We start from the raw sequence: 25,852 nt of genomic DNA, 5'->3' as shown, positions 1-25,852 counted from the left end.
CTCACACTCTTGCACATACCTCCATCTAGGTTACGGGACAGCCTCTTGCTCGCAGAGCGTGTGAAGCGAGGGGCTGGACGGTCAATCAAGGAGCTGGCCTGGCGGGTCTGGGCCTGCGTACGCCCGCTGTACCGGAACTTGGAGCCCAAGACGAGGAAGCGACGTGATGAGGGGGGCTCCACTGTTGGAACTCTGCGGGGAAAAAAATGTTTGTTATGTTCTCATCCAGCCAACATTAAACACACTCAGATCTAGACCCACGTGACAGGAGTTCAAACATTACATCATTTCAAATGAAAGGATTTGGCAATCCCTAAAAGTTTTCATTGTTATGCAACAAGGTTAGCAACAACATCAACCTTTATCTCGTTAAGTAGACAAAACCTTTGAGGTTTAATTCTAAGGTCAAGACTATAGGTATCCAGCTTTCCCTCTGTGGTCAAACTGCCAGGGAGCCAATATAAGGCTTAAGCTGCAGACCAGTTAACCAATTATCTAGAGGACAGGCAGAGCCGTAACATGACCTCCGTTGCTGGGCAGAGAAGTGTCATTCAGATGACTTGTTACCTGAAGAAGGTATGGTGTTCAACGCAAACTTTCCACAGCTTCTTCGATGCTTTGTAGTTTGGCAGTTTAAAGCCGATTGTGCTTTCGTACTGCTCTTGCTGTAAGTGAAAAAACAAAAAGTCAAATATAATGACCGTATGTTGACATTATTCTGCCATGCAGTATGACATACAGAGCTTCATAAAATGAACGTATTGTAAATCATGTCAATTCTAAAAGACAATCTCTTAAATGTATATATTAGAAACCTTATTTATGAAATATTTACTATAAGAACAGCTACAGAATAACCGAGAATCAAATATTGGTGGTTTTCATGCGGTAGAAAGAAGAGCAATCTATTTACTATACAAAATACACAAATATATTTAAAAAAACTGAATGGAAAATGTGAATTGAGATTTACCTCTGACGGCCTGATTTTGATGAAGAAGCTGCTGCGTTTGTAAGAGATCTTCAGCACCTTTGGCCAAGGGAAGCGGTTGATCCTCAGCTTGTCCTTGTAGACCATCAGACCACCAGAGCAAACCCCCAGTGTGATGTCCACACCGTCAAGATCCTGCATGCGTAGAAACAGGATGAAAGGTTATGATATTGCATCACTGCACGCCATCGCCATCACCCTGCACTTCCAGCGACCGGTCACTGGGAGGCAGACTTCCTCACACCACAGAGGACAGGGAGTTGAGGTCACCCAGTTTGAAATTACATTAATCTCTCCTATTTTTTTCTGAAAGGGGGCTGACATCAATTCTGTAATTAAAATCTGGATGCAACTGATGTAATAAAAGCATGCTGTGGTAAAATGACACAGAGGGAGTCGGTAAATCCTTGAACATTAGAATTCCCGTGAAAACCCTGCGCCATCAGTTTACCCACACAACACTAATCTAAACTGGTAACAAAACTCAAACAAAAAACCTACCTTGGCTCGGTGCAGGTCAACTCCATACATGGCAAGTTTCTTGGCGTTTTCCAGAAACATAATGTCTGCCTGGGCTGGATTCATTGACCTGGAAAAACCACAGATGAAAAGGGTCTTTTCAAATAGACGTTCTATTGTCATCGTTATTCTAAGGACCTGTCAAATCATCCAGTTATATAAGCGCTGAAGATGCAGCGATCCTTCACAGTTCGGGTCTGCTGAATTGTGCTTTCTCAAACTTAAAGAGAACTGTTGTCAAAACATCACTCTGTAGCTACGATCGATGCCCATCCCCCCTTTGATTACCTGTACGTGCGGTGCAGCTCCATCACCTTTTCCTCCAGCTCTTTGCTCTGTCCCGGGGCCAGGCTCAGATCCTTAACATAATCTGTCCCGTGGACCTCTGGGTCGTACTCTCCGAGCTCCGACTGGGCTGTGTAGGAGCCCAGCAGGGACAGTGTGACAAAGGAACAGGGAAGGACGCCTTGCATAATGTCCTTCCTCAGCTGAAGGCACAGAAAGTACCTAAAGAACATGTGAAAGAAGAAAGATAAGCTCACTTATGGAGACGTTTTCATGATAAAAGATTCTGCTGTGGTGACATACACGCTTGAGAGTTAGAGGAGACGGTGGAAACCGCTCTTATGTATATATTCTATATGAAGCCAATTCCAACAGGCGCTTAGCTTAGCATAAACACTGGACGCAGATGGAATAGGCTAGCCTGGCTCTGTCCAAGGTGTTAAAATGTGCCAACCAGCACCTCCAAAGCTCACTTAATGACATGTTATATCTCAAGAGAATAAGCAGATTTCCCAAAATGAGGAACTGCTCCTTGAACACTGGAGACATTCACCTGGTGAGGTCTTCGGTAAGCTGTGCTGGATCCGGAGGGTAGAACTTCACGCTGAACGCAAACTCATACACAGCACCTGGGACCTGTTTCCTGATCTCTTTGGTGGATTCAAACCATGTCTGCAGACATTTTGGGGGGGGGGGGGATAAAATGAACAACTGCTCACAGCCATTTTCAAGTGTCATGTAAAAAATGACGCTTTGCTCTCGCAGAGCGACTAAAACTACAGGAGAGGAAAAAGCGGCCTACCTTGCTGGCTTGGGTTTCGCAGGTAGAGAGGCCAAAGTAATCTCTCTCCAGCAGGTTGACGTGGTCGCACACCTTTGTGAGAAGGTCTTGGACTTTAGCATGTTTCTACATGAGAGAGAGAGAGAGAAATGCAGACAGAGGGAGAGGGATACTCTTCAGTCTTCATAACCAACACACAAACACAAGACAACGTGCTGTAACGTGTGAGGTCTCTTACATCAAGCTCACACTCAAACTGAGTGTCGTCCAGTAAGGTGACTTTGCACTGCATGGTTTTCGGACGTTTGGGGCCTTTAGCCTCTTCTGACTTCTTCTCCGTCTTCTTTTCTTTCACAGGCTTCTCCTCCTTCACCTCCTCCTCCTTCTTCTCTTCTCCTTTGGCTTCTTTCTCCTGTTCTGCTGCTTCTTCCTCCTTTTTCTCTGCCTCCTCCTCCTTCACTTCTTCGGGCTCCTTTTTTATCGCAGCTTCTTCCTTTTGTTCCTCCGGAGCCTGCTGGTGAAAGTCAAAACAAGACATTTGCAAAGTGTGTCAGATACAGATGAACAGAATGTGGGAGGACTCCATGTTTTATTATTTATTATGATAGGGCTATACTGAATATGACTACAGACTTTAGTAAACAGCTAATCTGCTGTAGCTGCTGCTTGTATATTTCACACCAGCATGGAACATTTTAGTTTCAGGCCAAGCTTTTCAGCTCAAATCAGCGTCGTTACTTTCGTTGAGCAAGCTGTCCACATCATCAAATATTCATAAGAAAGAAAAAAAAACATGTGTTCCTCCGCTACACTCCAATCTGCTGCAGGGATTTGTATACACGAGATAATGTTTTTTCGTTATTCGTACACACCGGTGATTAAAAGGAAAACTTTGACATTTTGACAAATGCAGTTATTTTCTTTCTTGCCAAGAGTTAGATGAGAAGATCAACTTCAGACCCGTCCTTTAAGTATGAAGCTACAACCAGCATCCGTTTAGGCTAGCATGAAAACGGTAGAAAGGTGGAAACAGCTAGGCTTCCTGGCACCTGCACCTTGGAAGCTCACTATTTGCTTTAACGCGCTTCATCTCCTTCGTTTAATCAGTACAAGTGTAAGAACGGCAGGGGGTGAATGAATGTGCGTGACTAGCTTTTTGGCTTGGAGCAGCAGCCTCCTGTAATCTTGTTATCACGGTGCCAACCAGCAGGAAGTCACTGCAGATATTGGGAGGAGGATTTTGTCGCCTCAGACGAGCTGTTTCTGCCCGTGTCCCCTCTAACATAAGAGTGGTAACAACCTTCTCCTCTAAGTCGTGTGCAATGTTTGTGTCACACTCACCTGTGTCTCAGCGCTGCTTATCGAGTGCTGATCGGGGGCCTGTTCAGCTTCGGGCTCAGTTTTAAGCTCAGGCTCTGGAGCTGCAATCGGTGCTTTCACCTGCTCCTCCTTTGGGCCTTTTGCCTCCTTCTTTCCTTTGTTCTTCCCCTTCTCTTTTTTCTTCCCTTTTTCCTCTTCCTTCTGTGGCTTTTCTTCTGTCTTTTCCTCCTCCTTCTCTTTCTTCTGCACCTCTTCTTTCACCTTGTCCTCTTTCTTTTTAGCCTTCTCGTCTTTTGTCTTCTCCTCCTCCTTCTTCTTGGTCTTCTCTTCTTCTTTCTTCTTTGCTTTTTCGGCCTCTCTTGCCTTTTCTTCCTCTTTCTTCTTCGCTTTTTCTTCTTCTCTCTTCTTCACCCTTTCGTCTTCCTCTGCTTTCCTCTTTGCTTTTTCGTCTTCCTTCTTCTTTACCTTGTCCTCCTTTTCTTTTTTCTTCGTAACCTTCTCTTTACTCCCTTTCTTTCCAGCTTCTGCCTCCTGCTCCTTAACTTCAGCAGTCTCTTTCTGTTCTTCTTTTTCCTCCTCCTTTTCTACAGCCTGTTGTGCTTTCTCCTCCTCCTTTTGCTCCTCTTTCTTTCCCTCTTTCCTTTTCTCCTCGTCGTTTTTCACGTTCTCCTCCTCCTTTTTCTCTCCTTTCTTCTTGGCTTCTTTCTTTTTCTTTTTACTGCCCCTCTTCTCAACCTTTTCTTCTTGTTTCTCTTTCTCCTCCTTTTGCTCCTTCTGTTCTTTTTCTTCCTCCTTTTTCACTTCTTTCACCTCAGATTGTTCCTCCTCTGCTTTAGCCTCCTTCTCTTCACTTTTCACATCCTCCTTCTTCTCCTCTTCTGACGTGTCAGCTTTTTCCTCTTTGTCAGACTTTTCCTCCGTGGCCTTCTCTGCCTCAAACCCTTCTCCCTCGGAGCACTGCGAGCGGCGTTTGAGGAAGGAGGAGAAGAGGCGAGACAGGCCTTTGCCAGCAGAGGTCCGGGTACGAGACTTCAGCTGCTCCTCCTCAGGGGAGGTGGCGACGTCAGCGGGCCCAGGCTCAGACGTCTGCTCCTGGGCCTTCTTGCTCGACTGCTCCCCCTGCGGTTCGGACGCTGCCGCCTCTGGCTTCTCCTTGTTCTCTGGTTCGGGTTCGGGCTCGGCGCCGCCGGCCTTCGGCTTACCCTCGGTGTCGGCCTCGCTCACTGCACTTGCCTCTGTTGTCATGGTAGCCACTGGGAAGGAGAACAGAAGAGAGTCGGGGATGGAGAAAAAGGTCACGATGCTGTACAGTGTGTGACACAGCAGGACTATACTTGGAACACAACAAACAAGATTAGGAGCGGTGGACTGTCCATCAGCCCGTGTTTACTAGGAAACACACTTTGCTGTGAATGGCAAATGTAATACATGGATTGTTCTACACTGGTACAATAAGTACAGTGTACTGTTGTTCATCAGTAAATCACTAATGTTCATGTCCGAGGACTATGATAAACAACTAGAGCTGAAACAATTAGTGAATTCATTTTTTAGTTGACTCATTTTCAAGCAAAACATTTCATTTTTAAATGTGTAGTTGTTTCTGTTTATATTATTGTGTAAGTGAATAACTTTTAGTTTTAGGATCTTGTTGTTTGACAAACTGTGATGGTCACGATCTGACATTTTATAGGTCAAACAATTAATAGATTAATCATGAAATATATGGCGATGATGCAAAAGAAAAGGAAAATCTTCTATTTTGCAAATAAGGTGATCTGTATGCATGCTTCATTATTCTCACTCACAGCTGATCATGAGCAAATTGTACAATGAGTAATTTGGATTGCTGCTATAACTTATTGTTAGTGGCATTAAAGAGATTTATTCTATAAAACAGGAAGCCAACTGCCGCCCACAGATTATATCCGAACTCAAACACACACACACGCACACACACACGCACACACACACACGCACACACACACACACACACACACACACACACACACACACACACAAACAAACATCACTTCAGCACACAATAGCCCTCCTTGTTGAAGAGCGTGTCTGTGTCTACACGGAGCTCTGAGGGCGAGCTTCACAACGCTGCCTATCGCAGACTCATTAAATCTCACTGACACAAAGGAGGCATTCTGCTCTGGAGCTGCATAATAGCACCGCCTGGATCGTCCTCGGCAAGCAGGCCCGGCTCTTCACTTCACACGCCCGTCCTGCACAGGTCATCTGAGGCACTAGGACGAGGCGATGTGACCATTTACATCACGATATGATGTAAAAACAGTCAATAAATGATTTCAAACTCATATTTCTTGGTGAATTAGGAAGTGGGTAGTGTTGCAAACTAACGGCCCGGACTGCTTTATCAGTATCGGACTCAGAAATACTGTAGACCGAAGCCCGTATGTTACCGTCTGACGGTACAGTAGCTATGGCTGACACCAAGACCGCTGTCAATATGTGACAATTCAAGCATATTTGCCTAAATTAGCTGATATGTAATGATGTGATTCACAGTCACGAGAGCTGCAAAGATTAGTTGATTGACTGAAAATAATTCGCAACAATTTTGCTTAATAATTAATTGGCCTTTTTCATGCAGAAATATAAAAAAATAAGCTATTTTTTTAAATGTATTTCAATTACCTGTTTCAGTGACTGTGGATTGAACATCTTTGAGTTTGGCTGTTAGTCAGACAAACTGTAAAACTAAGAAACTGGGCGGGACATTATTCATAATTATCTCACATTTTATAGACTAAATAATGTATTGATTAATCAAGAATATAATCAGCTGAAAAACCATTAATGACAGTAATCGTTAGCGTCGGTCCCCGAACAGTCACACAGTCCAAGAGCCTTGGAGTTCAATCAACATGACTTTGATTCCCTAGTTTGGCAAGCGAGAGGAGAGATCTGGTATACTTAGAAACTTCTAACCAGCTGATTAAATCACACAAACTACTGCAATACACTGCAGGTATTACGCAATCCCGCTACACCTTCTCCTACGATATATCAGTTACTGTCGATCACATTGTTTGTCTTCGATTATTGATTCGCATCCTATCTGTACTAGGCATTGTCTAAGTGATGACTGATGTGTTTGTCTCTTCCATATGTAGTTCAACTCAAGTCCCAGTCCGCCTTGTATAGAGTGGGGGAGGGGGGGGGGGGGGGATGCTAGACAGGCAGACAGGCAGGCCAATCTTCTAGATGTACAGCGCCGTCCCAAAGGGTGCAGCCTGGCCCTCTCTATAGCATACACTTCCCAGTGGCACTGCAGGACAGCAGGAGGGGAGGAGGGGGTACGCACACAGACCAAATCCTCTTCAGCCCTCCCTTTGTTTGTGTCCAGTGACCAATAACTGTGCTGCACACTATAACTAATCCTGCCTACCCTTCCCCCCACAAGACCCCCCATAGGCCTATTCCCTAGGTCACCACACACACACACACCGGTATGCATCAATGCTCCCGGGCTCCTCTGGGTCTTTTAATGCTCCGTCATCTCAATTGTGATTGTCAGAACACAGACATGCTTCTAATGGACCAGCTGAGCTCGTGTCTGCTGCCTCCTCTACTTTGTGTTGCCTGTCTAACATCTCTGCTATCAGCCAGCTGAGCAGGACTAACCCGCACCGTGACCCACACCACAGGACCCCCAAAAACAAAAGCAGCATCAATCTCTCATAATATGATGCACGGTTCTTTTTTTGGTTTGGAGGTAATTAGATGAAATATATTGCTGTACTGCAATAAAAAAAAAGAAAGTCCGCCCTCATTCCTATATAATTAGTGTCTCTAATGAGCTAAATTATAGATGAAGAAGTAGGCCACCCTCCAGCAAAGAGCTGCTGGATCAGGCGCTAACGCCAGGGTGTTCCCACAGGAAGACCATTCAAAATTAGATAAGACTCGGTGAATTGTACTCTAAGGAAAGGTCATGTTTGGCTTGATTTTAGGAGATCAAATTACTTTGCATTTTGTGACAATTAATTAGCTGACATGCTTAAACTGTGTGAGCTCCATTTCATTAATAATTCTCATTACAATTATGCAAAAGTGCTAGCTCAGTGGCCTGCTACTAACGCCAAAACTCGCTCTATTTGAAAATGAATCCAAGTCTCAAGTTTATTTGGGGAAAAAAACAATTTCAGGGAGTTGTCTAGATACCAAAACCTTTTATATTATTTGCCCGTAATGTTGCAGCGCTGCTGCTGTGTTTGCGTGTGATGAAATGAAAGGAGAGGGCTGAATGCTTGCAGAGGAGGAGGAGGTATAGTGTATAAATAGCTACATGTGCTCAGGATGGAGGGACTCATTAGCCTTTACAGACGAGCTATCTATTTCTGCTCAGTGTGCTGCACACAACACGCATTTGCACACATGTGTGCACGGCCGCAGATGCAAACACCGCTAAGTCTTGGAGCCGGCAGAAGAAGATGTAATTTGTTTTGAGCGAATTCACCGAACACTAGGGCAAAAAGAAAGCATGTTTCCTGGGTACTGAGAGTAGGCTTAAGGAATTAGAAGGAGTTTAGAGTTAATCATCCTCCCCAAGTGACCAAGTGAGATTATCTCCATCCATCTACCTGCCTACAGTATCTATCTCACTCAGCATCAATCTGTCTCCCTCCCTCTCCGTCTGTCTCTCGGGTCTGCCTCTCTGGGTGTGCGTGCATCTGTGTGTGAGATAAAGATAGAGAGAGAGCAAGAGAGAAGCCTGGCAGAAGCACAGTAGCGATCAGCTGTGCTGATTCATGGTTTTATGAGGAGCCCCGCCTACCTGGCTGAAATTCAACCGAAATGAGCCGAAAGCCAAGATATCAGTCCTCTGGCCACATGGTGGCTTGTATTAACCTCTCTAAGTAAACACAGGCACACGTGCCAAAATAAACGCCAACACGTGACTGGCTAAACTGTTTCTATGTGCAGTTCATGCACACAAGTCTGCCCAGCAACATCGTTATTATAGTCTATGTACTTCTTATTAAACGATCCTAAGATGTAAAATAATACTGCTTTTAAGATTACGGGGAGGCGTATGGAGAGTGACTCAAAACTGTGATGAAGCTTTGTATGAAGAGCTGTAACCATACAATCTGTGACACTTTCCCCTCTTTGTGTGTACTGTGTAATACACTCAACAAAAAGGTGTTTGTCTACAAAAGTGTATTTTAGTCAGGTCCTCTGTGTAAACCTATCTGACTGATCGATACACACAGATGGTCTGTGAGCCCCGGCGCTGTAACTTGAACCGACATGGGGAACGAGTGAAGGAGCTTCATTGATTTACTGCGGTTGACCTGAAAGCAATTCTGAATCCATCTCCAACATCAACTCAGCCAAAACCTATCAAAAAAAACAGCACATATGTACATCAGTGCACATTATGAAAGAGGTGCTCCTTTTGTCTTTAGTTAGAAGATAAAGGCGTACTGTACTGTGAACTCAATTTATTATATTTAAATTAAATATAATTTGATTTAAAGATTATCTGTGTCAATTATGCAAAACTTGTTTTGTTTTTTTAAAGATGTTTTTTAAGCTAGGAAAAGCCAGAGACTCCATCATTTATGAAGGGACGAGTAAACTAAACTGGGGTAACGCACACACAACAAAGTAGTAGTCTAACGGCACGAATGCATCTTAACTCCCAAAAGAGGATTAACACCAGCAGGCTCTTCTCGGGCCTCGGTGACCTCACTCTCACACAGCAGAACCGAAAACATCCTTCAGCAGCTCTGCGTTCACAACACTGCTGAATCAGCAGTATACAGGAGACCCCAAAGCAGCCGGGTCTCATCTGGGTCATTTCTTAACCTTAGAAATGACCTAACTTCTGTTGCACTTGCCAGTCCTGATGCATTAACGTCTCCGTCTCGCCCTCATCCTCCCTACGTCATATCTGCAGCGCTTCATAAAAGATTATCTGACTATATCTATATATAAATCCAGCAGTATCATCGATGGAGATGAGACTTATTGGATGAGTTTATCTTAAGTGCGTTGTGGCAAAGGAACAGACACACATTCACATATGCCGCCCTCCAGCAAAACATGGATATTTTTAACCCGTGCATCCCTCTTGGGGTAAAAGCCTGTCTTGTCAAGCGGAAAATTAAATCCAAAAAGCAATGCCTCTCATCTCTGAAACAGCATAAAAAAACAACAACATTTGTGCAGATACATGCATGGAAATAGCTGTAACACACTTAACAGAGAGCAAGAACACCCCGACATGAAGTGCATCATGTGGAACAATAACTACTTCACATAAGAACGAGTTGGGGGATAAAATATGACAATCAAGTCACCTTTAGTCATTTAAAAAAATCTATTTAGGATTTGTTTCACCCCATACATCATATACTTTAATACTATATCCCCATACATCATATACTTTAATACTATATCATCATTGAATATTATCAACCTCTATACTTGTAAAGATGAGTCACAGATGATAAAAGAAAATATATTCGTTTTCCCTCCATTTAGTAATAATGTATCATCAGTTACCACGTTGTATTAGCCATTGCATTACTTATTATAATTATATATTATAACCGCGTCTTAATTAAAAGACAATTTAGGAAAGCGTGAGTTCTCCTAAATAGTAAAAAGTGTGCGCTCTCTTATATCAGACTAATAACGTGCATGCTCATTCATTTTAACAAAAACAACTCGCGTGACGAAAACACGTCGCTGCCTCCGCTGATACGGATCACTTGTGATTTATGGGACTACTGGGCTTAATTGTGCGATATATAGGCGATATAATTTGTATGTGCTTCAACAAATCATCGTGTAAGTATCGCTTGGCACTAAAGCAGAATACCACTTCAATTTCCAACTTTTTTATTTATTTAATTAAACCGTACGAACAGTTGTTGGCTGCGTCGGGCCAACGTGCCGGGGCATTTAAACAATCTGTGCATGAAAATGGCGCCGAATAGTGCAACAACACAAATAAACACCAACTCATCCCCGACGCCCGAGGAACACACATCTTCATGTGAGGCTTACCTACTGCGGGATTAGCATCAATGTGGAAGCAAACAGCTCAAAATCAGACAAAATCCTGTATTCCGGCGCGTTCAGAGCAGAAACAATGTAGCGGAGCGACACATGCTTTGTTGTGCTGAAGGTGTCCGATGCTCGTAAAGGGGTGGAGTCTCCCTCAGAGGACTCCAGTTGACCAACTGAGCGCCGACCAGCACGCCTCACAACCGCATGTCGGGGTGGAGGAGATGGGCAGCAACTTTCATTATGATGCTGAGGAGATCTGCACTAAACACAAGGCTTTGTTTATATATATATGTTAAGATGCTGCAGCAATCTAACCTTTAAATAAAAAAAACTACAGTCATCCACAAGCGTTCAAATCTACAGATAATGGACAGATTTATATTTGTGTCAGTACTTTTAGAATTTAAAAAAAAAGGGGGTTTTACATTGTCAAGTACATTCACAACTCATCGCTATGTCGGTACAGCACATTATGCCTCGTCCCAAACAGACATGGAGTAGGGCGGGCCAAAGAGTGCAATCATTAACACAGTGCAATGTCCAGAAGCAGAGTCCTCAGAGTCCTGCCCTCTTTTCAGGCACCAACGTGGTGCGTTCGTCTGAACGGCACGAGGGTGTCAGGACTACAACCCTGAGCCAGTTGGTGAGATATTAAAATAAGCAGTTACAAATTTATTAGGAACTGAAAATATGTCCAACCGATCCCCCCCCCCCTCAATCATCTTATCTACGAATCCAAAAACAAACCAGCAACACACACACACACACACCCGCTCACATACACACCAGCAGTCTTTATGGACCCGGGCATGGTCCCCACCCATCTGCTTGACCCCATTAGGGCCATACGGCTCATATGCAGAAGGGGGGGGGGGGTAAAGGGGTTCATTATTCTCACAGCTAAACGGGGTAAGTCACCATCACCGTTGTCTCACAGAGGCAAGTTCGTGTGGCATGCACAGCAGCGTCACATGTGTTTTCTGGGCAATTTATTTGAAGGAAAAAGTCTTACTAGTACAGAGATGATTCAGTACATCGTGTCATAAAGTCCAAAAATAGGTATTAAGGTAAAAAAGGTATTAAGACGCAAGGGAGACACTAAACCACAGAAACAGAAGATTTCTCTCTTGCACAGTAACAGTCGGTTATCGTGTTCTTCATACTTTGATCACTGAACACAGTGATAACACATAAACAGCACAAAAACTGGCACGATCAAGTCAGATAATAGAGGAAGAGCGAGGGAGAGGAACAAGGAGTGCATGAACTACTCGCGTAGCCTTCAGTTGCTTAGGAACCCCCCTGCCCTGCCCTGTGCCTATACTGCAGGGAGCAGGTGTTGAGCTGGACCCAGGAGAGGGAGGAGAGACAGGACTGAGAGGGGAGGAGACGAGGAGCAGCACTTACAGACCCACAGTCCCTTGAGACAGTGACAGACTGCAACCACAGACTCAGAGACGACCCGCTCGCACAGTAGACACACCCAAAAACACAGACGCACACTTTCTGTTTCCCCCGGTCGCTCTTTCTCATTTGTTCAAAAGCACGGGCAAAACACATGGAGCCACGGTGCAGTGCATTACTCCAGCTGAGTGCGTGGGGGTTATGTTTGTTTGGAACAATCTTTATCCCTCTCTGGCTCCATCACTCAGTGATTATATAATGTCCCATACCCCTTCCACCAAAACATCTCTCTTTGACTTCCAATGCTGCATCCGAGTACGCATCACACACACACACACACACACACAAGCAACACGCCACCGTACCTCCCGTATCGTGTGTAAAACAACCTCGCGTAGCTTTGAATGTGCTTTACATATGAATTGTGAGTGCATGTGATGGAGGCATGGTTGCAGGGGGGTTTTATTTGTTCCCCGGGAGCCGAGCTCTCGAGAGCACTAACGGGATTGATGGTAACAGCGCATCAATATTCATAGTGCACCATTATGTTATGAAGAATTCATGAACCAGGAATGTTCCATGTTTCTGCCAGCAGACATCCTTCTTGTCTTGGGCCAAGTTTGAATTCTCACCTTCGTGCACATCTTAGAAAATTTTAATTACACAGCGGGATGGTTCCTCAAAGGGGAAGAGTCGGGACATTATGTTTTAGATTCATAGCATCATGTGCTAGAACTTAATACAGAGAATATGTCAGGGCTTTAGCAGCTAGTAAAACTGCCATAAACATTTGCATCCAGAGACAATGCTAAGCAATGAGCCAGATTAGAAATGAAATGCTTATATTATGCATGCACTTGGATGTCATCTGAGATATCTTTAAAAGAAGCAGCACCGAGCCCTGGAGCTCACGGTACGTTGAACAGATTGTGGCGGACATTCTAGGCCACCTAAGTACATGCTGAATTGGGTTTGTGATCATCTGATGCTACTGTACATGGCTGCGCTTTCTTAGTTTACATTGCCACCCAGTGGAGATGCAAATGAATGAACTCTCCATAAAAGCATGTGGCTGATTTGACTCAGTCTGACAGGTTTGCAGTAAAAACTGGCCAAATGTTAATTTCCAAAAGAACATCTCCACATATTAAACATTGCACTGTAGTAATAAATACTATATCTCCTCTACACTATATACAGTGCAATATTGCTTTAAATATGTGTACTTTAAGTTACATAATAAAAACACTCACATGGTGAAATATCAAATAACTATTTCAACGTTAACTATTTGTTGCGAGGGAGAGGGAATCCCCGCCAATACTCCTCTACGTCAGCACAGAGGGGTAAGGCATGCTGGGAGCATGTGTTCATGAGAGATAAAGATGTGTTTGTGTCCAGTAGACTCGATGTGACACGTTCACACTACCCCTCCCAAAACTAGTTTGGTGTGGGCACCAGCAGGTTACCAACAGCAGTGTGCGGTTATTTCAGTAACTAAAGCTCTTCGCAATCTATTCTTCAGATCTGTTTGACGCTGAACGTTGAACAAGATGTCGCACATTTCTCTTTCAGAAAATAAAGTGCAACCTTTTTCCACACAAATAAAGAAAGAATGGAGGTAGAGACGCATTTTAACACGTAGAAGATAGTCTTCACTCAGATCCCAGAGGGGCTGTGCATGTCAAATAGAAATCATGAATAATTCATATGTAATAGTCTCTATAAGGACTGATGACTTAATTGAATCGTTGCATAAATATAAATGAAATGCTTCTCCGCAGCTGAGAGCAGGATTGCTTGATTATAATTATACTCTGCATTACCTTTAAATCATATTGTGGTACATTTAGGTGGGATTTGTTCATATACATATATATTAAGGTAAAATAATTGTTACTCTGTCAGTGCAATACCCTCCAAATGAGCAACATTGATGAGCGAGACACCAGCTCAGATGTCTTTGTTACGCTTCAATACTTTTTTCATACAACTTAAGTCAGTGATTGGTACTCACATCAATGTAGAAGGTCATTGTAGATGGCAGGACAATCCCAGACCAGGTCAGAGAGAGAGGGAAAAAGAGTGCGTCAATTCAGTATTACACTTATTTTAAGTATGTGACATATAATAGAAAGTTTACACAAATGAATCAGAAAGATGGCAGCACATATAGTCAAGGAGATGTACAGTCCACTGCTGAACGTACGTGGTGAATACTGCACATAACAACTCAGTAAGTATCACATAGCTGATGGGCCTGAATCACAACATGAATAGCTATTTGAAAGTATAGCATATAGCCTAATGCTAGCATCCAGAACCAGTGTATGCAGCCAGGTTACAGTTGACCCAAATCAGTTGTTCAAGTATAAAATACTTCTGTTAACACTGGTTTTCCTCTAGATTTCTACATCTGTTATCAGCATAATAAACATACCAATACGATGCACCTACTTCCTCGAGGATAACCTACCTGTTTAGCTTGTGTTGTCTTGTTTGTGATAATCAAGCTAGGTATGCTTTATAAAGTATCTGTCCCTAAGTCTCTGGGCTCGTGAGGGCAACCTCACAACAAACCTTTGGCAGACATGTCTGATAATTGCCGGCATACACTCGACAGACTACAAGTAGGCTAGGAGTCCTGTTTCTTATTTACGGATAGGCTAACAGCACAGACATTTCTGACCTCGTCGTGCTGGACATAATCCCTCTAAATACGGAGCAATGAACTCTAAACGAACTGCCGCCCGCCGCGCGCAGACGGGAAATGGAAAAGAAAAACTCGCAGAAAAAGGTGTGCAAATGTAAACACAACAACAGCGTCTGAGTAGGCGAGTCATACCTGAGCGGACGGATGTCTCTTCTGTTGAGTTTCCTCCACCTTTAGTTTGTTGCCATAATTCCGGTGTTTCCCTACAGAACAAGTTAGAAGCTCACCGGGCCAGGTCTCCACAGAGAGGCGGTGTCGCAGCTACAATGACGAAGCACTTAGTAGTGATGGGTGGAGATCAGAGGTGGGAGCCTTACTTCAAAAAACAGTACTCATTATGCACAATAGCCAAATTGGGTCATAATCACTGATGCATGTTTATAATGTTGCAGCTGGTAAAGGTTGAGCAGATTCTAACTACGTTTTATACTGCTGGGTAGCTTAATCTATACATCATCATTAGTTAGTTCATAATATTTAGTATTAATAATCTGAATCCACAAAGTAACTAGACTGCCTCAACACAGATGGGTATGCACTTAAGAGGGAAGAGAATAGTGTTCATTTTGGCACAAAATTCCTTATCGAAATGTCACCTCAGTGCGAAACAGGTGCAGCTCTTCTGCTGTATATTTTTGGCTGATTAGTTTCAGTATCAGTTTCTGGGCATCAGAGGAATGTTTGGTCAGCGATTAAGCGTTTGTTCAACAACTGCCTACTTTGTGCCAGTTCTACAGTGACCGCGGTCACAAGCAGTGTGATATCAGCAAAGTCACAGTCACTTCCCCTTTATCTGGAACTAAACTGTTAGTGGTGTATCCACACGGGGGCGCTGTTGTGTGTGTGCATGTATGGAGGTGGAGTTGCAGGTAGAGACTACTGTTATTATTTATTTTTAGGACACACTTTGCAACAGAGTAGACATATTTACAGTCGCCAAGCAACAAAACATATGCTAATTACTAGAAATAGTTACTGTAACAAGTAGCTCTTGAATACATATGAACCAAGGATTAACAATTTATGTGGTATTGATTGGTTCCTTCATGTTCCTGGTTGTAGTGTAAGTAAAAGGTGACTAATCATTACTTCCATGTTAGATTGCATAGTAACTAGTACAAAGGCACTATTTTTGTGCCCCCCTAAAATAAAGTGATAAAAAGATAATGTTCCACTCCTTTCGAGGGAGGGGAAAAGTGCAGGAGAAAGAATAGAGTAGAAGAGTAATTTAAATATCTTTAACAAGGTCATTTTTGGGGGGATAGCGTATATCAGACCCAACTTATTATTCCAAGAGGAGTGTTTTTTTACATGTTTTAAAACATGTGTAGAAGGGATCATTTAAAAATGCATTGTAAATGCATGGTGGCCTTACCATAGCTTTCCACCTGTGTGTCCCCTCAAGTATAAAGTCATCAAGTGTGCGAGGTCAACACACTACTCATAGCTATTGCAGTGTGAATTCCCAAAAGGCGAAGCACACTTACAAAGCAGCTGCTACAGCCGAAACATCTGTCAACATCTGTGTTACCTAAAATCCAGTGGCCAGTGTTGGCACTGCCCAAGTAAGTTATCCAAATATATCTGTACTTAAAGGTGTATTCCATCGCATTAGTAGGGCACCTGCATAACGTTGGAGGATAGGCCAACCTCCTACACTTCCCACAGGCAATTCAATAGTGTCTTTCTTTCTTTCGTTCGGGTAGGATGGCTGGATGGATGGATGGATGGATGGATGGATGGATAGATAGCAGTACCAATACAGTATACTTCCATTCAACTTTCACAAGCATTATCATTCTCACACTGAGGAAAACACCTCTCATCCATTATCGTGCTGAGCAGCCCTGATCCACCCAGTGCGCTTAACTTCACACACTTTACTCCAACCTTCTGGATGAAGATAAGAGCAACTGTCACCACACGCCATGCAGTTCATTCTGGTACATGCATAGCTCGGCACAAGTGTGTGGCTACTGAAAACATTTTGCCCCCTGGCGCATGTCTCTATAATTGTTTCATGCAGGTATTCTGCGATAATAAAAGAAAGAACAGAGATCAATGGATATGTACTATATGTGTTCATAGACATGCTCATATGTCAATTTTGCACCCACAGAGACAATTTAATGTCATCTGCACGACCGTTTTGAAACCACAGAGGCTGTTTTTATAGTTTTGTGACTTTATAAATGTTTTCGTATGTCTCCACGGGTTTTTATCATCTAGGGTATTGTTATTGTTATTTATAACACAGCGCCTATATTTAAATGTTCTATCTGAACAATGGAGCTGAGTTTGTATCAGTCCCCATAGAGCGCAGCGTGTCTACCCCATTGTGTTTTACCAGGAAGAGAGCAGCACAGGGAGGATAACTACAGCCCTCTGTGGGAATAAAAGCTGCTCGGCGACGGATAGACTGAAGTTATGACTTTAATATGGCGGATAAAGGTCCTTTTTTAACTTCATGTATTATTTTCTACCTATCGATCGGAGCCGCAATATTCCAAATTCTCGAAGAGCCCTACTGGAAATCATCCAGAGACGACTACATCCTACAAAAGCAAAGGATTTTGAAGAAACATGCCTGCTTAACAGAGGAAGGTCTGGGTGAGATTTTGGAGGTAGGAATCTATTTTTGATTACAGACAAAAAAAAATCCCACGGCTGTCAATAAACATGTCCATTTATCCTTACATCAACTTTCTGTGAGTAACTTTGCGGTGATTGACCAACAAAGAGCTCCCAATAACTCTCATAAGTTATTGAAAGGGTGAAAGGGAAGCTCGTTGCCTTTACATGTCAGGACAACACAGAACCTGTTTTTCCTGATTGAGAACCACATTATGGTCGAAGCGAATTATCCAACAATAAAACAACTCAAATGCTTTAAAAAAGACTCAAATGCTTTCAGTGTTCAGTGTTCGTGTTCGTTACATCGCATAAATAGTTGCGAGCCGTCGTGAGTTAAACTTGGGGGCATGGTGGTGGTCAGCGTGAACGAGCATGTCTCCAATTACGCCGCAAATATTTGCATGTCTGCGAAAGGTGTGTCCGCGTAGTACAATGGCTGGATAAGTTGTGCTGATCATTTTTGAATAAGCCACAATAAACGTTTTCGATAGCTTTGTAATCGGCGTCGTTTGCTCTCCCAGATAGTGTCAGATGCTGTCGGCCGAGGTGTGACCATCACCGGAGACAAACACCGTAACTCGTGGGACTGGGCCAACTCTGTCATCTTTGCCAGCACCATTGTCACCACCATAGGTTTGTATGGCATCTACAATATTTTGACATTTAATTCACAAGTTATTTGTTTACTTACCTTTGTTTATCTGTGAGAGATTACTATTGTTGCCATTTCATAAATGGATTAAGCAAAGACGAAAATGCAGGAAAAAGCTCAATACTCAATAAGATGAATAATTTGTGAATGCTTTATAAGTTGATCATGAAGAACAAAAACAAAACTTTTGTTTTTGTCTTGAAATCATCTTGAAACTCACGGCCGTGATTAATGAATTACTAAAATCTGGCTTACAGTGTTTGTTGTTTTAAAGAACAGAGAGAGAAGCCATTGTAAATGTATGGCTTTGTAAATTAATTATTTGCAAGTGATCAAACAAATAGATCTTCCTGCAAAATGAATAACTACGCAAGCTAAAAGGACAAAGCATCTAATACTAGAGGATGATATCTAATAGCCAGATTTTTTTCAACCTGGCAACCAAAATGCTATCCATATTACTTTATTTCACACCCATAAAGGGTTGACACATTACTTACTAACAATTAATAAAGTCAAAACTTACTTTGTATGAACCTTTACAAAATATGACTTATATCTCTCAGAGTTGAGCCTTAATATTTCCTCTTGTAATCTACAGGTTATGGTAATGTTGCTCCCAAGACTAAAGGCGGTCGTGTGTTCTGCATCCTGTATGGTCTGTGTGGGATCCCCCTGTGTCTGGTGTGGATAAGCACCTTGGGCTCGTTCTTTGGAGACCGTGCCAAGCGTCTGTCCCAGGTTCTGATCCGTAAAGGCGTTTCAGTGGTAAGAATCTGACTGAAAGCTGGAATTAGTATTTGTCTGAATACTGTATTGAAAGGCAGCTCCCATCAAGTTATTTTAACATATCGTTGTTGTGTTTCCTTTCTCCGTCCTGTCAGAAAAAGGTCCAGTTAACCTGTACAGCCCTGTTCCTGTTATGGGGGCTGTTGGTGCACCTGGTGATCCCTCCATTTGTTTTCATGTCTATGGAAGGATGGAGCTACCTGGATGGCCTTTACTTCTCTTTCATGACGCTCACAACAGTTGGTTTTGGAGATTATGTGGCAGGTAGGTTTTATTTCAGAGAGTTCGTGTATCCTCTGAGGTTATTTGTGAGTCCGTTGCGTTAAGTTCTTTGTTATAAAAGTCACCCAGGTGCATCGACTCTCGTTTCAGGTGTAAATCCAAACACGGTTTACCCCAGACTGTACAGGGTGTTTGCAGAGTTGTGGATCTACATGGGCCTGGCCTGGCTTTCTCTGTTCTTCAGCTGGAACGTCCACATGGTTGTGAAAGCTCACAAGGTGCTAAAGAAAAGAAGACACAGGCACAGACGCCTCTACGAGGAACCTGAGCCTGTAGAGAAGCACAAGCCAGACATCAGGCCTTCCGTTATCGACATCTTCAACTTCCTATCAGAGGAGGGGGAAGACTACAGCACTGTCATCAAGGAGATTGGAGCAAACACAAGAAAGCCTGCAGCCAACATAAACCGCTCTAAGAGCTGCAGTGACATCCTGACCACCAACATCCAGACCCTGGATCACTCGCCTCGGCACAGACGCATGATCAGCATCAGTGAAGTGTTCGTAAATGCAGAGCCTGTCGTGGACGAAGGCGAACGTGAGTTCCATCCTATAATACAAGAAAGCAACGAAGACCCGGAATCGGCAGAATGTGCAAGGACGAATGATGCGGAGAACGAGGACAGTTTACTTGATTCAGAAAGTCATGGTATCTTTTTCACTGTATCAAAAGTAAACGATGCCACGGAAGAGGAAAGTGTACAGGATCCTGGTGGTGGAGGGTCTAGGTTTACGATATCCAAGGTAGCAGAGAACAATTTGTTAATGGTTAAAGATGAAAAGGGATAAAATATCCTTTTCTAAAACTTCCAATACCTTTACCAAATTGTGGAAATAGTCACCGGTGTTGTGTGAAATAGTTTTATATGAAAATATTATGGATACTGTTATGTGTGTTGAAAACAAACATTTTGTGAAAATTATACTAAATAAATATTCAACAGTTTCCTGCTTTGCACACACAATGAGTCAGTGTCTGGAGTGGGTCAAATATTCCTCTTCTGCACTTGAAGAATCAAGATTTTATTATTTCCATCCCATATCAATCCAAATCATATTTACATTTCTATTCTTTAACAGTTGTGAGTACACATAATACACACATTATTTAAAATCACAACACAGGGCTTTGTGGAAAACACTGCCAATTAGCAACTTTCCCTCATAGGGAGCTGCTACAGAGGAGCCCATGATCACATGGCCGTTATCAACGTACTCCTGGCTCACAACTGGCTGATCGGAGTGAATGTTCTTGATCCGGATGACCTGGAGGAAACAGGAATAAAATGATCAGGCCACCTTCCTGCCTGGTACGGTCACCTTAATAACTGTAGTCTCGCATAGCCAGACCTTTCTCCACAGCACTGTGTCAGTGATAAAGAAACACCGTAGCTATTTCTTTGGAACAGTCACAATCGTCTTGGGCGACGCCAAGCAAAGAATGCAGTGACGGAGCCCTTGCACAATACATAGTGCAGATAGTGAAAAGGGGAGGAGATCCTCCACCAATGGCAGACTTACTGTATACCTATACAGTCTACATCCGGTGAGTCAGACAACCTAACCTGTAGATCAAAGAATACACTTTCTAGGCTTGTGTCATTGGCAAGCAAAATAGTTGGCAATCCCAAAAAGCCCTTTTAAATAGAATAGGAGAAGAACGGACACCCAAATTAAAGTAGCAGGATAGTCAGAGTGGCGGCCATTTTTATGTATACCATGGCTATTGCGATCGTTTGTGTCACAGCGTAGGAAAGTTAATTTCTATTGCCAGATGCGTGACAACTTTGTTCAGTTAATTTTCTGTAACCAGTGTAGCATTAAAGCATGGTGAAATTAGCAGGCTAGCTAACTAACTAGCTTATAGCTGGCTAGTTAGCTAATTCTGCCATGCCTCCCGGCGAGCTGCAACGACACTTTACGGCCTGTGTTGTCACCATAACAGCTAACAACGATCGCCATTTTCTTTTGTTCTAGCCTAATGACCATGGAAAACAGTTCTACTCCTTTTTTTATTTATGTGATCCTGGCAGATTAATCCCATTCTCTCCTCAGCCAGTTTGAGCTCTTGAGCTCCGGGAGGCACTATATAGAGCACCTTACCTTTGGCAGCTAAAAATGTGAAGTCCTTCATCGTGCCATCAATACTCTCAACACAACAAAGTGACTGAGAAGATTCAAGCCACAGATATTGACCTGTTTTAATGTGTGATAAAGCTTGTATTTGTGTTTTATTAGCTTCTTATCTGCTTTATACGTTGTCGTTTCTTGTGCTTGGTGAACCGAAGACAAATTTCCACCCTAGTGGACAATAGAGACATATTCTATTCTAAATTCAAATAACAACGCTGAAACAAAACACTAACCTCGGAGCCGGGTGGATTTTTAGGGTCAAACATTGACAACTTCATTCCATTTGGGTGACAACCCAGCCATATGTCACCCGTCTTGTGGTCCACCTCAATGTTATCACAGAGTGACCCAACAGCTACAGACTGGTGGGAAACATTACATACAGTAAACTGAAAATTATATTCTGTCCTCTAAACTAACAGAAACAAAGTGAAGAATAAAGTATGAACAAATATGTTTTTTAGGATTAAAAAGCAAAGTACTGGTATTGTTGAAATAAATAGTTTGACATTTTGTGACACACTATTTATTTCTTGGAGAAAGTTGAATGAGAAGATTGAAGGCAAATAATCATAATTCACAAGATGTCAAACCACTTCTTTAATACATTTGTTTTTTGGCTGAGGGTAGAAAATAAGAAAACACTGCATTACCTTAAGGTGCATTAATTGCTCTCCTTCTTTTCTCTCATAAACGTCGATCAAATGTCCCATGATATCTGAAACATAAATATACCTGTAATGAAAACAAAAACATTCCTGTTTTATTAGTTTAGCATTGCAGAGGAAACATATTTCTGGGGAAACACATTCAGGTTAAAATAACAGACATGCAATGACTGCTGAAATGAATTGAGAATAACCGTTTGTCAGGTGATATGTTGATGCCATTTGCGCCCAGAAAGCCATCGGCTGCCACCCTCACTTCCTTTGGACTGTAGTATACCACATCACACCAGGGGAGACCCAGCATGACAGTCACAAAGTTGAGCACATCATTGGCAAAAGATTGATGATTGGTCGCATAGAAGCTCTCTACTCCGACTGCAACGATGTCATTTACACTGAAAGACAACGATGGATGAGATAAAAATCATACAGAGATTGTCAAATGTAAAATGTGTGAGGCTGTCAAGGGTGTATTATACAGTCGTACATACCTGTGGAGTAAAGGGTGGGTAATAGTTTTTAGGTGTACAAGTGTGTTCTCCTCAACAAAATGAAAGATCTCCACTTGGCTTTTATGCTGAGGGTGATTGACAACAAACAGGTACACAGAGTCATCTGCAAACAAACAGCAATGTGTTGTGTGTTGTCATTATTATTTCAGTCCTGGTTAATTTGGTGACACATTTCAGATGAACAATCACAGTCGACGGAAAACCTCTGCGACAAGTACAGTACGTTTCCTGTGGCTGCTTCACAATAAAAGCGCCCCCGTGTCGATGTCTTGTAATGTGAAGTGGAGCATGTTGGTTAGCATTAGCAGCAACTTAAGACGTCTCTGATATGGCTGTAAAAGAGTAAACAGTTAACAGCGAGTCTGATATCAATGAGATCAAAGTGCACATGGTAACACTGGATTACATACTGCATTCCTGTGAATCGAATCCCCTGTATGTGCGAGGAATATTTTAACCCTTCGTGGGAATGGCAGACTCGGCCACTACCAATGAAAACTACTATAAAGAAAGGTAATTACTGAATGTAAATATGATAATTGCAGAGGAAATGTTGACCATAAATAACAGCAAAAATGTGGTTTGATTTCATGAAAATATTAACTTTAAAATTTTTCTTATTTTTCATACTTATCACTTGTATTTTCTTGTCCCTTATTTTTAATTAGTAGTTATGTGCTTCCCTTCTTTCCCTTTCCTTAAGTCAAAACATTCTCAAGAAGAGGCAAGCAGCCATGCAGTAACAGAGTTTTTTTCAGTGGTCCAGTGATCTCTGGGGCGACTATATTTTCAAACCATTTTACCTCATCACCAGTAAATTACAAAACTAGTAAGCACATGAGGTTGGCTCACCAACCGGCTGTATGACATGCAGGGCTTTGTTGCCTTTATTGTTGTTCAGCAGAACACAGAAAGCACCAGAGACTCGCTTCCGGTCCATTTCATTTGGTATGCATTAGCCGAGTATCATAACAACCACAGTGCCTTAAAGATATCTTTTGATTTGAAGAAACTGGAACTTTATTCGTCTAATGTCATTTGGTTTTTTGTTGTCTTTTCAAGCCATTTGTTTTGCCATCATTTGGTGGTCCAAATGATGGCAAACTTGCTTCCAATGTTGAAGTATAAACACAAAGAACTCGTTAGAAATGAATGTTCATTGTTTGAATGCTAAATGTTGAAGAGCAACAACAATGTTTACAGTTCATCATTTTAAAAATCGCCTTTCGACCATTATTCTGTATATTTCAACTTTAATATTACATCTTTCTTGTCACATGACTTGTGTAACAGCAAAATTGAAAAATAAAATAATTTACTAAATTCACATTTTGTGTGAGACCTCCTAATTGTTCAAAACGAGGTGTGTATCAAGAAAAAGATTTTTAAAAAACAATAAAAAAAAGGAAGAGGTAATGATCACTTGATTAAATTCTTAAGAATTCACAAGGACCAATGAAAGATGTCATGTTTAATTTAAATGTTTTTACAATATTTCAATCTTCTTTATCAAATTAATTCAGTTTCAAGTGCATATTTTCTTTGTTCTACAGTTGAGATATTGCACCTGATTTGTACTTTACCTGCTTCATCGATGTACGCACTAATGCCATGTGGGTTGAAAGAGCTGAGGTCCAGCTCTCCTTTGATTTGCAGCTGCACTGGAGTTGGCTTTGGATGCAGCATATCCATGACATACATTTTCCCTGGTTCATCAGAGAACCAAGGCAGTCCAGGAAAGTGTAACCCCTGAAGTGGAAAACACTGCATGTAAGATGTTGGTGCATATCAATAATTATGCTTGAGGAGGTCAATACGTATTGAATTATGTCGACTAACTGGTAGTCACAACTCATTTTAAACGGTTGACCCATGATTTCACAAAGTGTAGAGGATTATTTAACAGAACTGCAATGCTGCAGGGGTTAAGATTCCTGCAACGGTGATACATGTTAACATACTGTGCTTAGAAAGGCCAGGCCATCTCTTAGTATTGTGATATCCTCTGCTCCATATTCTGTACACAACAAAAACACATGTTACACTTTTCAGTTCTTTAGTTGCACCCTAACATTACCACGCTGCCGACACTTGACCTACTGTCAACAAACTGGACTTCAAACTCTTCATGTGTCCAAGTTAAGAAACATGTTAAACTTACACAACATTTTTGACAATGTAAATCCCAAATTTAAGACAATGACATGAACATAAAGTGAAGAATGCCTACCAATATTCTTTATATAATGACAGTTGAGGTGTTTCACAGGCACCTCTCTGGAAGCAAGGGAGACTTCCCTGCAGAACAAATTAGATACACAGACTTTCACAGGAAAACAAAGCAGAACCTGAAAGTCGACCAGTGTGTAACCCTGGCATTAACGTTAGCAGAGCTTGGTTCCTGGTAACAAACTTACTTTAGTTTCAGAAATCGGTGTCCAATGAAAGCTGCAACGGCAGCAACAACAGCAGCAACCAGTATTTTCTTCATGGCAGCCATGTTCAGAAATGCCAAAGGCCACACAGACAGACTTTGGCCCAATCCCAGTCTCCGCCCTCACGAACGTTAAAGGCGCGCTTCCGCAAAGTCCGTGAGGGTTTAGAGCTGTCCCACTGTCAAATCATCGAGTGTTTGAGGGCTCTCTCGCAGACATTTTCAGCCCTTTATGAACCCTTTCCGTAAGGCAGCATTAGATGCAGGCTTTGCCGAAGGGATTTACCCACAATGCATTACAATGTGACGTTAAACACGAGGTTACCAGTGGAAGCATGGAGACGTAAAGAAAGGTAAACAAAGAGGACGGGTCACGTGTTCAGCTTGTCATATTCAATTTACACAGAAAAGGATATTTATTCATCAAATATTTAATTTTGTCATTCAAGCTGTTTTGACAAAAACGAATATATATATTATCTGAAATTACCTGAAAGACGTTCAAATCAGGGAGTAAAAAAGTATAAAATAAATACCCACAATTGTACATCATCATTTTTGACGTTCCATTCGTATTTACACAATTTCAAGCCCTTTAAGTCTCTCACACTCAACCACTTAGCAGGTGAAGTCAGTAAGGCCCTGATATCGGGTTCAGGGTTGAAGGCCAAAGGGGGGGG

The 25,852-nt window shown here is 42.3% G+C and overlaps 3 protein-coding genes across 14 annotated transcripts in view; 1 reads left to right on the top strand and 2 right to left on the bottom strand.

Moving 5' to 3' along the window:
• Nucleotides 1–15,745, bottom strand: part of LOC142969175 (uncharacterized) — a 31,578-nt gene extending 15,833 nt beyond the window's left edge. For 6 of the 12 annotated variants that reach the window (XM_076108866.1, XM_076108877.1, XM_076108878.1 and 3 more), the window contains exons 1-10: nt 6,039–6,066; nt 3,918–5,149; nt 2,815–3,090; nt 2,598–2,702; nt 2,349–2,467; nt 1,799–2,017; nt 1,493–1,580; nt 974–1,126; nt 568–665; nt 20–192 (exon numbers count right to left, since the gene is read on the bottom strand). In XM_076108866.1, coding sequence (XP_075964981.1) covers nt 20–192; nt 568–665; nt 974–1,126; nt 1,493–1,580; nt 1,799–2,017; nt 2,349–2,467; nt 2,598–2,702; nt 2,815–3,090; nt 3,918–5,149; nt 6,039–6,051 — 2,476 coding nt within the window. In that variant the 5' untranslated portion in view covers nt 6,052–6,066. Of the gene's footprint in view, nt 1–19; nt 193–567; nt 666–973; nt 1,127–1,492; nt 1,581–1,798; nt 2,018–2,348; nt 2,468–2,597; nt 2,703–2,814; nt 3,091–3,917; nt 5,150–6,038; nt 6,127–10,953; nt 10,970–14,256; nt 14,350–14,373; nt 14,530–15,201 lie in introns of those variants that run through there. The other 6 variants (XM_076108870.1, XM_076108872.1, XM_076108871.1 and 3 more) reach the window with 6 other exon arrangements.
• LOC142969177 (potassium channel subfamily K member 5-like) lies at nt 15,275–20,371 on the top strand. Its single transcript, XM_076108880.1, has 5 exons — nt 15,275–17,693; nt 18,225–18,336; nt 18,957–19,123; nt 19,240–19,408; nt 19,517–20,371. The coding sequence occupies exons 1-5, from the start codon at nt 17,508–17,510 to the stop codon at nt 20,212–20,214; spliced, it is 1,332 nt and encodes a 443-aa protein (XP_075964995.1). The 5' UTR covers nt 15,275–17,507; the 3' UTR covers nt 20,215–20,371.
• Nucleotides 20,372–20,400: 29 nt separating this feature from the next.
• LOC142969180 (serum paraoxonase/arylesterase 2-like) lies at nt 20,401–25,444 on the bottom strand. Its single transcript, XM_076108884.1, has 9 exons — nt 25,156–25,444; nt 24,969–25,036; nt 24,700–24,755; nt 24,322–24,487; nt 22,718–22,841; nt 22,421–22,621; nt 22,212–22,293; nt 21,792–21,920; nt 20,401–20,691 (listed from the first exon to the last, which is right to left on the bottom strand). The coding sequence occupies exons 1-9, from the start codon at nt 25,236–25,238 to the stop codon at nt 20,530–20,532; spliced, it is 1,071 nt and encodes a 356-aa protein (XP_075964999.1). The 5' UTR covers nt 25,239–25,444; the 3' UTR covers nt 20,401–20,529.
• Nucleotides 25,445–25,852: the final 408 nt, after the last annotated feature.

The sequence above is a fragment of the Anarhichas minor genome, unplaced genomic scaffold (assembly GCF_050575085.1).
Source record: "Anarhichas minor isolate MPS153535 unplaced genomic scaffold, ASM5057508v1 ptg000041l, whole genome shotgun sequence".
In the NCBI taxonomy this organism is placed as follows: Eukaryota; Metazoa; Chordata; class Actinopteri; order Perciformes; family Anarhichadidae; genus Anarhichas; species Anarhichas minor.
Note: the sequence above shows the minus strand (reverse complement) of the source record. Positions and strands in the feature narration are given on the sequence as shown.